Below are 12,540 nucleotides of genomic sequence, written 5' to 3'. Positions count from 1 at the left end.
AGCAGGGGCCCGCACCAGGGGCTAGTGGGGCAGGGGCCGGGCCGGGGGCTAGCAGGGGCAGGGGTCCGGCCGGGGGCTAGCAGGGGGCAGAGGATCCAGGCCGGGGCTAGCAGGGGCCTGCACCAGGGGCTAGTGGGGCAGGGGCCCGGGCCGGGGGCTAGCAGGGGCAGAGGATCCAGGCCGGGGCTAGCAGGGGCCCGCACCAGGGGCTAGTGGGGCAGGGGCCCGGGCCGGGGGCTAGCAGGGGCAGGGGTCCGGGCTGGGGGCTAGCAGGGGCAGAGGATCCAGGCCAGGGGCTAGCAGGGGCAGGGGCCCGGGCCGGGGCTAGCAGGGGCAGAGGATCCAGGCCGGGGCTAGCAGGGGCCTGCACCAGGGGCTAGTGGGGGCAGGGGCCGGGCCGGGGCTAGCAGGGGGCAGAGGATCCAGGCCGGGGCTAGCAGGGGCCCGCACCAGGGGCTAGTGGGGCAGGGGACCCAGGCCGGGGCTAGCAGGGGGCAGGGGCCTGGGCCGGGGGCTAGCAGGGGGGCAGAGGATCCAGGCCGGGGGGCTAGCAGGGGGCCCGCACCAGGGGGGCTAGTGGGGGCAGGGGGCCCGGGCCGGGAGGCTCACCGAGGTGTTCTGACACTGCACGCTGCTGGAGTTGAAGCGCACGGCTGGGACCCGCTGGCGCCGCCCCTGCACGGCAAAGACGCACTCGTAGTTCTTCTGGCCCGACTGCGGCTGCGGCAGGTTCTTGGCCCGGAGCGTGATCGGCTGCAGTAGCCCCACCGGGATCAGGATCTCGCCCGCCGGGAGCAGCTCCGGGCAGCCCTGGGGAGAGAGCGTCATGGGGACCTCGCCTGGGGAGAGCCGGGAGAACCCAGGAGTCCGGGCTCCCAGGACCCCAGTGCCAGTGGATGGAGCTGGAGATACAGGATCCTGGATCTCTGGGAGCTGCCATGACAACCGCAGCTGCTTAATTGTTACTTGGTGGGGGAGGGGCTGCTCTTCTTTTGTGGGGGGGACATTAGCAATAAAGGAAAGGAGCCCCAGAGCCACTTCCTCCCACCCTTGCGCCCGCCCCAGCCCTGCCGGTGCCCCTCACTCCCGACCCGCAGCCCCTGCTAGCCCAGCCCAGCCCTGCCGGTGCCCCTCACTCCCGACCCGCAGCTCCTGGTAGCCCAGCCCAGCCCTGCCGGTGCCCCTCACTCCCGACCCGCAGCCCTGCCAGCCCGGCCCGGCCCTGCCGGTGCCCCTCACTCCCAACCCGCAGCCCCTGCTAGCCCAGCCCAGCCCTGCCGGTGCCCCTCACTCCCGACCCGCAGCCCTGCCAGCCCGGCCCGACCCTGCCCCCCCTTGTTAGACACTGATTATGGGGAAGGGGCTCAGAGACTGACTGGGGAGGGGGAGCACGAGGGGGGCAGCGACAGCTAGTTTCCCCTCCCCCAAGTCCCCAGGGCCCCATTGCCTGGCCCTGGGCGTTGTCTGCGGCCGCTACTCCAAACCGCAGCCCCAGCGCTATCAATTATCCTGACCACAGGGCACCGCCTGGTGCATCGATCCAGCCGGGGTCCCCCCGCCCCATCGATCCCGCCCCAGCCAATTACGCTCCATTAGGGGCAGCCGCATGGTCTGACATCTGCCACCCCTCCCCCTCCGCAGCTGGGATCCAGCTCAAAGCCCTGGTATGCAGCTGGCTCTGGGGTGGGGCAGGGGCGGTTACCAGGGGCCCCTTGCTTGGTGCCGGGACAGGGCCCCTGTGGGGTGGGGCCGGGAGACAGTTATCCAGGGACCCCTCGTCCAGTGCTGAGATGTGTCTGGCTCTGGGGCGGGGCAGAGGGCTGGTTACACAGGGACCCACCTCAGTGGTGCTGACCCGCCCCTCTGCGAAAGCGCACTCCTGGGGATCGTGGGTGCAGACGTGCCGATATTTGCACCACTGGCAGGCGAACCTGCTCCTCACGCAGGACAGACACCTGGGGAGGGCAGCAAAGGGTTAAGGGGGGGGGGAATCTCCCCCTCCCCCACCCGACTGACCCCCATGCCCCAGATGTTGGGCGCCCACCCACCCCTTCCCAGACCCATTGTTTCCCTGCGGCCAGGGACAATGCTGGCACCACTGCCCCTCCCCCGCCCCCTCGTGTTTTCATGGGAGGAAGTAGGGGAGGGGATTATATTAGCCCGGCCCCACCAAGAAGCCATCTGTCCCCCCCCACCCCCCAATGAGAGACACAGGCTCCCCCCACCCACAGAGTGCGAGGGGGCTGTGGGTCGGGAGTGAGGGGCGGGGCCGGGGGCCGCGGGTCGGGAGTGAGGGGCGGGGCCGAGGGTCGGGAGTGAGGGGCGGGGCCGGGGGCCGCGGGTCGGGCGTGAGGGGCGTGGCCGGGGGCCGCGGGTCGGGAGTGAGGGGCGGGGCCGGGGGCTGCGGGTCGGGAGTGAGGGGCGAGGCCGGGGGCTGCGGGACGGGAGTGAGGGGCGAGGCCGGGGCCGCGGGTCGGGAGTGAGGGGCGAGGCCGGGGCCGCGGGTCGGGAGTGAGGGGCGGGGCCGCGGGTCGGGAGTGAGGGGCGGGGCCGGGGCCGCGGGTCGGGAGTGAGGGGCGGGCCGGGCCGGGGCTGGGGGTCGGGAGTGCGGGGCGAGGCCGGGGCCGGGGGTCGGGAGTGAGGGGCGAGGCCGGGGGCCGGGGGCCGGGAGTGAGGGGCGGGGCCGGGGGCCGGCGGGCCGGGAGTGAGGGGCGGGGCCGGGGCCGCGGGTCGGGAGTGAGGGGCGAGGCCGGGGCCGCGGGTCGGGAGTGAGGGGCGGGGCCGGGGCCGGGAGTGAGGGGCGGGCCGGGGCCAGGGCCGCAGGTCGGGAGTGAGGCGGGGCCGGGGCCGCGGGTCGGGAGTGAGGCGGGCCGGGGCCGCGGGTCGGGAGTGAGGGGCGGGCCGGGGCCGGGGCTGGGAGTGAGGCGGGGCCGGGGCCGGGGCCGGGAGTGAGGGGCGGGGCCGGGGCCGCGGGTCGGGAGTGAGGGGCGGGGCCGGGGCCGCTGGTCGGGAGTGAGGGGCGGGGCCGGGGGCCGGGAGTGAGGGGCGGGGCCGGGGCCGCGGGTCGGGAGTGAGGGGCGGGCCGGGGCCGGGAGTGAGGGGCGGGGCCGGGGCCGGGGGCCACGGGTCGGGAGTGAGGGGCGAGGCCGGGGGCAGCGTCTCGGGAGTGAGGGGCGGGCCGGGGCCGGGAGTGAGGGGCGGGCCGGGCCAGGGGCCACGGGTCGGGAGTGAGGCGAGGCTGGGGCCGCGGGTCGGGAGTGAGGGGCAAGGCCGGGGCTGCGGGTCGGGAGTGAGGCGGGCGGGGCCGCGGGTCGGGAGTGAGGGGCGGGGGCGGGGGCCGGGGGTCGGGAGTGAGGGGGGTGGCCGGGGGCCACGGGTCGGGAGTGAGGGGCGAGGCCGGGGGCCGCTGGTCGGGAGTGAGGCGGGGCCGGGGCTGCGGGCCGGGAGTGAGGGGCGGGGCCGGGGCTGCGGGCCGGGAGTGAGGGGCGGGGCCGGGGCCGCGGGTCGGGAGTGAGGGGCGGCCGGGGCCGCGGGTCGGGAGTGAGGGACGGGGCCGGGGCTGCGGGTCGGGAGTGAGGGGCGGGGCCGGGGGCCGCTGGTCGGGAGTGAGGGGCGGGGGCTGTGGGCCGGGAGTGAGGGGCGGGGCCGGGGGCCGAGGGTCGGGAGTGAGGGGCGAGGCCAGGGGCCGGGGGTCGGGAGTGAGGGACGGGGCCGGGGGCTGCGGGTCGGGAGTGAGGGGCACCGGCGGGGGGGACTCACGATGGGAGGAGGCTGCAGTTGTAGAAGACGAAGTCAGCGCCAGCGAAGTCCATCCCGGTCTCAAGCGAGCGAAGCTGAAGCCGTACGGAGCGAGCGTCACCTGGGAGGGCCGGGGGGGCAGCGTCATGGGGGGCAGGGCTGAACCCCCCCCGCAGAGAGACCCCCCCTGGGCTATAACCCCTACCCCCAAATGTGTTCCTGACCTTTGCCCTCTGCCCTGCCCTCCCCTGTTGCCCCGGCCCTGACCTTTGCCCTTTGAACTCTCCTGCCTGGCCCCCCCACTCACCGTGGGGGCCGGTACCAGGGGGCAGCTCCCGGGGGGTGGGCGACTGGCAGCGGATGAGGCCCCCGGGCAGCACCTCGGCCTCGCTCTGCCCCAGGCCCTCGAAGGAGCAGGTCACGCCGGGCCCCAGGTCCGGGAGGTTCTGCACCGTCAGCTGCAGCTAGACCCCCAGAGAGACAGGGTTAGGGCTGGGGGGCGGGGTCCCCCCCAGGGGCCAAGAGACAGGGGGCAGGATCCCCCCCAGACTTGGGGGGTTGGAGATGGGGGTGGGGTCCCCCCAGACTTGGGGGGTTAGAGATGGGGGTGGGGTCCCCCCAGACTTGGGGGGTTAGGGCTGGGGGGCGGGGTCCCCCCCAGGGGCCAAGCGACAGGGGGCAGGATCCCCCCCAGACTTGGGGGGGTGGAGATGGGGGTGGGGTCCCATCCCCTCCCTCTCCAGAGACACCGGGGGGCTGCTCCCCTCTGTCCCCCCATCTCCCAAGCCAGGCCCCAGGCGTCCGGCCCCCGCACTCACCAGGACGCTGGGCGCGGTGACGGAGACGTTATTGGGCTCCACGAGCAGCCGGGGGCAGGGGCCTAGCGCGGCCGCGAACCGCTGCGACTCCAGTGCCCGGGGACACTCGCTCTCCCGGCAGCACCTGCGTGGGGGGAGGTCAGGCACAGACTGGGAACCCCCCGGTCTGCTCCCCACTCGCTGCGCCGGGCAGGCACTGTCACAGGGGGAGCTCACAGCGCTGGGGGAGGGTCAGCCCAGGGAGCTCATTAACCAGCCAGTGGCTTCCACCCTGGGGGCTCGTTAGTGCAGGATCCTGGGGAGTTGGGGACACAGCATCCGGTGCCAGGAGCCCCTCACCCGCCGGGGGGGGCTGCGGGTCGGGAGTGAGGGGCACCAGCAGAACTCGGGGGGAGTCAGGGGGGCTGATCTCTGCTCCACCCCTATATTGAGCCGGGAGGTGCGATTCTGGCAGAGGTTGGGGGGAGTTACGGGGGGGCGGCTGCTCCATCTCCCCCTCTTGAGATGGGGGTGGGGGAGGGGCTCTGAATAGGGCTAATCCCCCCTTCACTGCCTGGCCAAGCTGGGGGGGGGGGGCGGTTGCTAATTTATTACATGTTCCCAGGTTAGAGCTGCCAGTTCCAGTCCCTCCCCACAACCCTGGGTGTGCCCCCCCCCCCCCCCCCCCCCCGCCCCCAACCCCAGACTTTCCACCACCCCCCGCGCCCCCTCCCCCCTCTGCTCCGGGCACTCTGATAAGGGAAGGGGGGGCTTGGCCAGGAGCTGGCGGGGAGGGGGGAGCCGCATTCCTCCAACAGGCCAGAGACCCCCCAGCACACACGGGGTGGGACCCCTGGCTAGGCTGGCAGCCAGGACTCCTGGGTTCTCTCCCAGTGCTGGGAGGGGAGTGGGGGAGGTTGGCTGGAAGCCAGGACTCCTGGGTTCTCTCCGGGCTCCAGGGGTGTCTCACCGGTTGTGCAGGACACACCAGCCGCAGTGGGGGTCCCCAGAGCCCAGGCAGGCGTCACACGTGGGGTACTGGCCACAGGTCTCCACCGGTAGCCGCACCACCTGCGGAGGGAGGGTTTAGCGTCTGGGGTGGTACATCAGACCCCCTCCCCTACAGCAGCCCCTCCCAGCTACTCCTCCCCCATTGCCTGCCCCCTTCCCTCCTCCACCTCAGTCCCCAGCCCCCCTTCCCCCAGCCTCAGCCCCCCGGAGCCAGGGGCCCCACTTCCTGCTGCCCCCCAGTCCCACCTCTCCGCGGCTCAGCAGGTAAAGGTGCCTCTGGTCCGGGCTGAGCTCCATGTCCCGCAGCAGGGGCTGCCCGGGGCTCACGGGCACCGACTCGTACAGGTGGGCGTCCTGGGGGCCGTCTACCCGCACCTGGGGGGGAGCTGTGAGAGAGAGATGCCCCCAGCCCCCCGCCCCACCTGAGCCATCCCGAGCCACCCACCTCCCTCGACCCCCCAACCCCACACCTCTGCACTGCCCCCCATGTTCAGCCGCATGCAAGGGGGGCCCACAAGGAGGTGTGGGGGGAGGGGAGAGCAGTATCGGTGTCTCCCCGCCACCTGCCAGCCACCCCCTTCCCCCTCCCCCGTTACCCTCCAGCCCAGAGGTTCAGCCCCCCCACACCAGGCAGGCTCAACGACCCCTTTCATCCCCGCCAACAAGGGCCCATTGACAGGGGGTCTGACCCAGAGCAGCCCCCCCAGCCCCCCCTCCCCAGGGACAAAGGGTCCTTTCAGAGCTGGGGGCCGCAGCCCCCCGGGGTCACCCCCAGGGCGAGGGGCTGAGAGCTCAGACAAGGGAGCCAGTGTCAAGGGAGAGGAGCCACCTCCCACCCCCCTATTTCTCCTCCGTGCACCCAGCCCCCCTCAGTCCCCCAGCTTCTCCCCTCCCCCTCCCCACCAGCCTAACTGAATTAGCCCCATTTACAGGCTGAGGGGTCGCGGCCCCCCCAGGGGGGTCAGGAGTTCAGAGCTAGACAGGCGAGACCCCCCCACATGTAACCCAATTCCCGGGTCAGGGCCAGGGCAGCCAGCCTGACACTCCAGACACTGAGCCCCTGGGACTCCCCAGGCATGGCAGCTGGCAGGGAGAGAGGATGGAGGAGCTGTGGGGGGCTGGGCTGGGCTGGCAGGGGCTGCGGGTCGGGAGTGAGGGGCACTGGCAGGGCTGGGCTGGCAGGGGCTGCGGGTCGGGAGTGAGGGGCACTGGCAGGGCTGGGCTGGCAGGGCTGTGGGTCGGGAGTGAGGGGCACTGGCAGGGCTGCACTGGCAGGGCTGCGGGTCGGGAGTGAGGGGCACTGGCAGGGCTGGGCTGGCAGGGGCTGCGGGTCGGGAGTGAGGGGCACTGGCAGGGCTGGCCTGGCAGGGGCTGCAGGTCGGGAGTGAGGGGCACCGGCAGGACTGGGGGTGGGCGGGGGCCCTGGGCACCGTCCCTTCTCTGTGGCGCAGCCGCTCTAGGGTTAACTTTTGCCCAGACACATTTTCCACCCCAAACCGCCACCCTTTGATGTTGGCTTTTTAAGAGCCAGTTTGGAAGGAACTGAGTTGGTTCGCGGGGAGTTGGGGGGGGGGGCAGGAGGGGACCGCGCCCCATGGCGCTGAGCTGGCAGATCATCCACCCTCCCCCCAGCCCTGCTGGAGCTCCTCACTCCCGACCCGCAGCCCCTCTGTTGTGTCCCCTTCCCAGCTGAGAGTGGCTGGGGCGAAGGAGGGGACCTGGCTAATGGTCAATGGGCCCCAGCTCTGTCCTGGGGATGGGGGGTGGGGGCTGCCCCCCAACTCTGGTCTGTCAGGGGGACAGGGCTGGGAATACCCTCCCCTTCCAGGCATCAGATTTGGGGTGGGCACCGGCAGAGCTGGGCGGGGGAGCCCGGGGCCAGGGTAGCAGGGGCTGCGGGTCAAGAGTGAGGGGCACCGGCAGGGCTGGGGGAGCCCAGGCTGGCAGGGGCTGCGGATCGGGAGTGAGGGGCACCGGCAGGGCTGGGGGAGCCCAGGCTGGCAGGGGCTGCGGATCGGGAGTGAGGGGCACTGGCAGGGCTGGGGGAGCCCAGGCTGGCAGGGGCTGCGGGTCGGGAGTGAGGGGCACTGGCAGGGCTGGGGGAGCCCAGGCTGGCAGGGGCTGCGGATCGGGAGTGAGGGGCACCGGCAGGGCTGGGGGAACAGACATATAGGGAGGGTCTGAGGCCCATTGGGAAGGCCCCTCCCTCGGGGGGCGGATGGGTGGAGCCCCCCCTCCCCCTCCCCCGGCGCGTGTCCCACCTTCTTGAGGGTCCCGGCGCGGGTGCCCAGGAAGACGACCGAGTGGCCCTGGTACGTGTAGGCGGCGACGCTGGCCAGCCCCTCGCTGCGCTCGGCCAGCAGGGGGCGCCCCTCGATGACCTGCAGCCCCCCCAGCGGCTGGTTCAGCACCAGCCCGCAGAAATTCCCATTGATCTGCATGGGCTGCGGAGAGGGGGGGGTCAGGGACAGCTCCCCAATACCCCCCCCCGGCCTCCCAATCGGCCCCAGCTCCCCAATACACCCTGCCCCCCCCAGCCTCCCAATAGCCCCCAGCTCCCAATACACCCCTCCCAATAGCCCCAGCTCCCAATACACCCCGGCCTCCCAATAGCCCCAGCTCCCCAATACACCCCGGCCTCCCAATAGCCCCCAGCTCCCAATACACCCCCGGCCTCCCAATAGCCCCCCAGCTCCCCAATACACCCCCCCCCCCGGCCTCCCAATAGCCCCTTAGCTCCCCAATACCTGCCCCCTCCCAATAGCCCCCAGCTCCCCAATACACCCCCGGCCTCCCAATAGCCCCCAGCTCCCCAATACACCCCGGCCTCCCAATAGCCCCAGCTCCCCAATACACCCCCGGCCTCCCAATAGCCCCCAGCTCCCAATACACCCCGGCCTCCCAATAGCCCCCAGCTCCCAATACACCCTGCCCCCTCCCAGCCAGCCCCAGCTCCCCAATACACCCCCGGCCTCCCAATAGCCCCAGCTCCCCCCAGCTCCCAATGCCCCCGGCCTCCCAATAGCCCCCAGCTCCCCAATACACCCTGCCCCGGCCTCCCAATAGCCCCCAGCTCCCAATACACCTGCCCCCGGCCTCCCAATAGCCCCAGCTCCCCAATACACCCCGGCCTCCCAATAGCCCCCAGCTCCCCAATACACCCCCTGCCTCCCAATAGCCCCCAGCTCCCCAATACACCCCCGGCCTCCCAGCCCCAGCTCCCCAATACACCCCGGCCTCCCAATAGCCCCCAGCTCCCCAATACACCCTGCCCCGGCCTCCCAATAGCCCCTTAGCTCCCCAATACACCCTGCCCCCCCCTCCCAATAGCCCCCAGCTCCCCAATACACCCTGCCCCCAGCCTCCCAATAGCCCCAGCTCCCAATACACCCTGCCCCCGGCCTCCCAATAGCTCCCCAGCTCCCCAATACACCCCCGGCCTCCCAATAGCCCCAGCTCCCCAATACACCCCGGCCTCCCAATAGCCCCAGCTCCCAATACACCCTGCCTCCCAATAGCCCCCAGCTCCCCAATACACCCTGCCCCGGCCTCCCAATAGCCCCAGCTCCCCAATACACCCTGCCCCTCCCAATAGCCCCAGCTCCCCAATACACCCTGCCCCGGCCTCCCAATAGCCCCAGCTCCCCAATACACCCCCGGCCTCCCAATAGCTCCCCAGCTCCCCAATACACCCTGCCCCCTCCCAATAGCCCCCAGCTCCCCAATACACCCTGCCCCGGCCTCCCAATAGCCCCAGCTCCCCAATACACCCTGCCCCCGGCCTCCCAATAGCCCCCAGCTCCCCAATACACCCTGCCCCGGCCTCCCAATAGCCCCCAGCTCCCCAATACACCCTGCCCCAGCCTCCCAATAGCCCCAGCTCCCCAATACACCCTGCCCCAGCCTCCCAATAGCCCCAGCTCCCCAATACACCCTGCCCCCAGCCTCCCAATAGCCCCCAGCTCCCAATACACCCTGCCCCGGCCTCCCAATAGCCCCCAGCTCCCCAATACACCCTGCCCCGGCCTCCCAATAGCCCCCAGCTCCCAATACACCCTGCCCCGGCCTCCCAATAGCCCCCAGCTCCCCAATACACCCTGCCCCGGCCTCCCAATAGCCCCCAGCTCCCCAATACACCCCCGGCCTCCCAATAGCCCCCAGCTCCCCAATACACCCCCCAGCCTCCCAATAGCCCCTAGCTCCCAATACACCCTGCCCCTCCCAATAGCCCCCAGCTCCCCAATACACCCCCGGCCTCCCAATAGCCCCAGCTCCCCAATACACCCTGCCCCGGCCTCCCAATAGCCCCCAGCTCCCCAATACACCCCCCCCCGGCCTCCCAATAGCCCCCCAGCTCCCCAATACACCCCCCCCCCCGGCCTCCCAATAGCCCCTTAGCTCCCCAATACACCCTGCCCCCCCCTCCCAATAGCCCCCAGCTCCCCAATACACCCCCGGCCTCCCAATAGCCCCCAGCTCCCAATACACCCTGCCCCCCCGGCCTCCCAATAGCCCCCAGCTCCCCAATACACCCTGCCCCCGGCCTCCCAATAGCCCCAGCTCCCCAATACACCCTGCCCCCGGCCTCCCAATAGCCCCAGCTCCCCAATACACCCTGCCCCTGGCCTCCCAATAGCCCCAGCTCCCCAATACACCCTGCCCCGGCCTCCCAATAGCCCCAGCTCCCAATACACCCTGCCCCCGGCCTCCCAATAGCCCCAGCTCCCCAATACACCCTGCCCCTGGCCTCCCAATAGCCCCAGCTCCCAATACACCCTGCCCCCGGCCTCCCATTAGCCCCCAGCTCCCCAATACACCCTGCCCCCCGGCCTCCCAATAGCCCCCAGCTCCCCAATACACCCTGCCCCCCCGGCCTCCCAATAGCCCCAGCTCCCAATACACCCTGCCCCCGGCCTCCCAATAGCCCCAGCTCCCCAATACACCCCGCCCCGGCCTCCCAATAGCCCCCAGCTCCCCAATACACCCTGCCCCCCGGCCTCCCAATAGCCCCCCAGCTCCCCAATACACCCTGCCCCCCCGGCCTCCCAATAGCCCCCCAGCTCCCCAATACACCCTGCACCCCCGGCCTCCCAATAGCCCCCCAGCTCCCCAATACATCCCCAGTCCCCACCCTCTCCATTGCCCCAAGATACTCTCACCACCTCCAGCCTCCACCTTCCCTCCCACTCCCTGGCTCTGGGAGGGGAGGGGGTCTGGTGGGTTAGAGCGAGGGGGTCTGGGAGCCAGGACTCCTGGGTTCTCTCCCCGGCTCTGGAAGGGGAGTGGGGTCTGGTGGGTTAGAGCGAGGGGGCTGGGAGCCAGGACTCCTGGGTTCTCTCCCCGGCTCTGGGAGGGGAGAGGGGGCTGGGAGCCAGGACTCCTGGGTTCTCTCCCTGGCTCTGGGAGGGGAGAGGGGGCTGGGAGCCAGGACTCTTGGGTTCTCTCCCGGCTCTGGGAGGAGTGGGGCTGGCCAGGACTCCGGGGGTCTCTCTGTGAGGGGAGAGGGGGCTGGGTGCCAGGACTCCTGGGTTCTCTCCCCGGCTCTGACAGGGGAGTGGGGGCTGGTGGGTTAGAACAGCGGAGGCTGGGAGCCTGTCCCTGGCTCTAGGAGGGGAGGGGCGGGGGGGCTGGGAGCCAGGACTCCTGGGTTCTCTCCCCGGCTCTGGGAGGGGAGAGGGGGCTGGGTGCCAGGACTCCTGGGTTCTCTCCCCGGCTCTGGGAGGGGAGGGGGGCTGGGAGCCAGGACTCCTGGGTTCTCTCTCTGTGAGGGGAGAGGGGGCTGGGTGCCAGGACTCCTGGGTTCTCTCCCCGGCCCTGGGAAGGGAGCGGGGGGCTGGGAGCCAGGACTCCTGGGTTCTTTCCCCGGCCCTGGGAGGGGAGCGAGGGGCTGGGAGCCAGGACTCCTGGGTTCTCTCCCCGGCTCTGGGAGGGGAGAGGGGGCTGGGTGCCAGGACTCCTGGGTTCTCTCCCCGGCTCTGGGAGGGGAGAGGGGGCTGGGTGCCAGGACTCCTGGGTTCTCTCCCCGGCTCTGGGAGGGGAGCCGGGCCGTGGGGCTGAGCGGGGGCTGCGTGAGGCTCCCGGCGCCTGGGTACCGTGTTGATGCAGGGCAGCTCCTTGTTGAGCAGCCAGGGCAGGGAGAGGTGCCCTTCGCCGCGGTAGCAGCTCTGGATCCGCTCCTGGATGCGCCGGTTGAGCTCGTCCAGCGTGAAGAGGCAGAGCAGGCTCTGGCGGGGCGGCGCTGCCCGGTTCTTCTGGCCCTGGGCGAAGGCTGCGTACAGCACGTCCTGCCCCTCGGCCAGCCCCAGCGCCCGCGCCAGCCGGCGCCCAGCCTTGGCCAGCCGGGCGGCCTGCAGCAGGCGGTACTCCACCCCAGCATGGGCGCAGCCCAGCGGGAACTCCACGTAGGAGTAGAACTCGGCGTCGCGGGCGCAGAGCCGCACCAGCTTGGAGGAGAAGAAGCGCTCGGCCCCGGGGGCCCCCCCGCCGCCGGGCCCCCCAGCCGCTCCCTCCAGCGCCGCCTGCTGCGTGTCCAGCTGCAGGGTGAGGAAGTAGACGAAGGCGCCCGAGACGAAGGCCGAGACGTAGTAGATGTCGAAGGCCGGGTGCAGCGCCAGGGTGTCCGAGGGGACCCTGACCTGCGAGGAGACGAACTCGTCCTGGTAGACCAGGCTGAACATCTCGGGGCTGGCGGGCTCGGGCGCCAGGCGGCGGCTGGACAGGGTGGGGAAGTACTCGGAGCGCCCCTCCACCGAGGTGCCCACGAAGAGCCGGCTGGGCTGGCCCGGCTGCTCCAGGATGACGCCGGCCATGGCGTCGGCCTCCCGCCCGCCCGACAGGTAGTGCTCCTTGCGCTGGTGCGGCTCGCCCAGCTTGGCCAGGTCGCCCAGGCGCAGCAGCTGGCAGACGCCCTGCCAGACGCTGCCGCAGGCCACCAGCCGCCCGCCCGCGTAGTCCAGCAGCAGCAGCTTGTTGACGTTGTCGGCCGGGGCCAGCG

General features: G+C 71.7%; 1 protein-coding gene across 1 annotated transcript in view; it reads right to left on the bottom strand.

Moving 5' to 3' along the window:
* The window catches only part of PLXNA3 (plexin A3), a 40,146-nt gene extending 27,686 nt beyond the window's left edge, over positions 1-12,460 (bottom strand). The window contains 9 exon segments of the mRNA XM_039510747.1: positions 610-810; positions 1,841-1,955; positions 3,760-3,859; positions 4,046-4,202; positions 4,557-4,680; positions 5,506-5,606; positions 5,793-5,921; positions 7,808-7,990; positions 11,639-12,460. Of these exon segments, the coding sequence (XP_039366681.1) occupies positions 610-810; positions 1,841-1,955; positions 3,760-3,859; positions 4,046-4,202; positions 4,557-4,680; positions 5,506-5,606; positions 5,793-5,921; positions 7,808-7,990; positions 11,639-12,355 (1,827 nt within the window). The 5' untranslated portion in view covers positions 12,356-12,460.
* Positions 12,461-12,540: the final 80 nt, after the last annotated feature.

The sequence above is a fragment of the Mauremys reevesii genome, linkage group 22 (genome assembly GCF_016161935.1).
Source record: "Mauremys reevesii isolate NIE-2019 linkage group 22, ASM1616193v1, whole genome shotgun sequence".
Taxonomy (NCBI): domain Eukaryota; kingdom Metazoa; phylum Chordata; order Testudines; family Geoemydidae; genus Mauremys; species Mauremys reevesii.
Note: the sequence above shows the minus strand (reverse complement) of the source record. Positions and strands in the feature narration are given on the sequence as shown.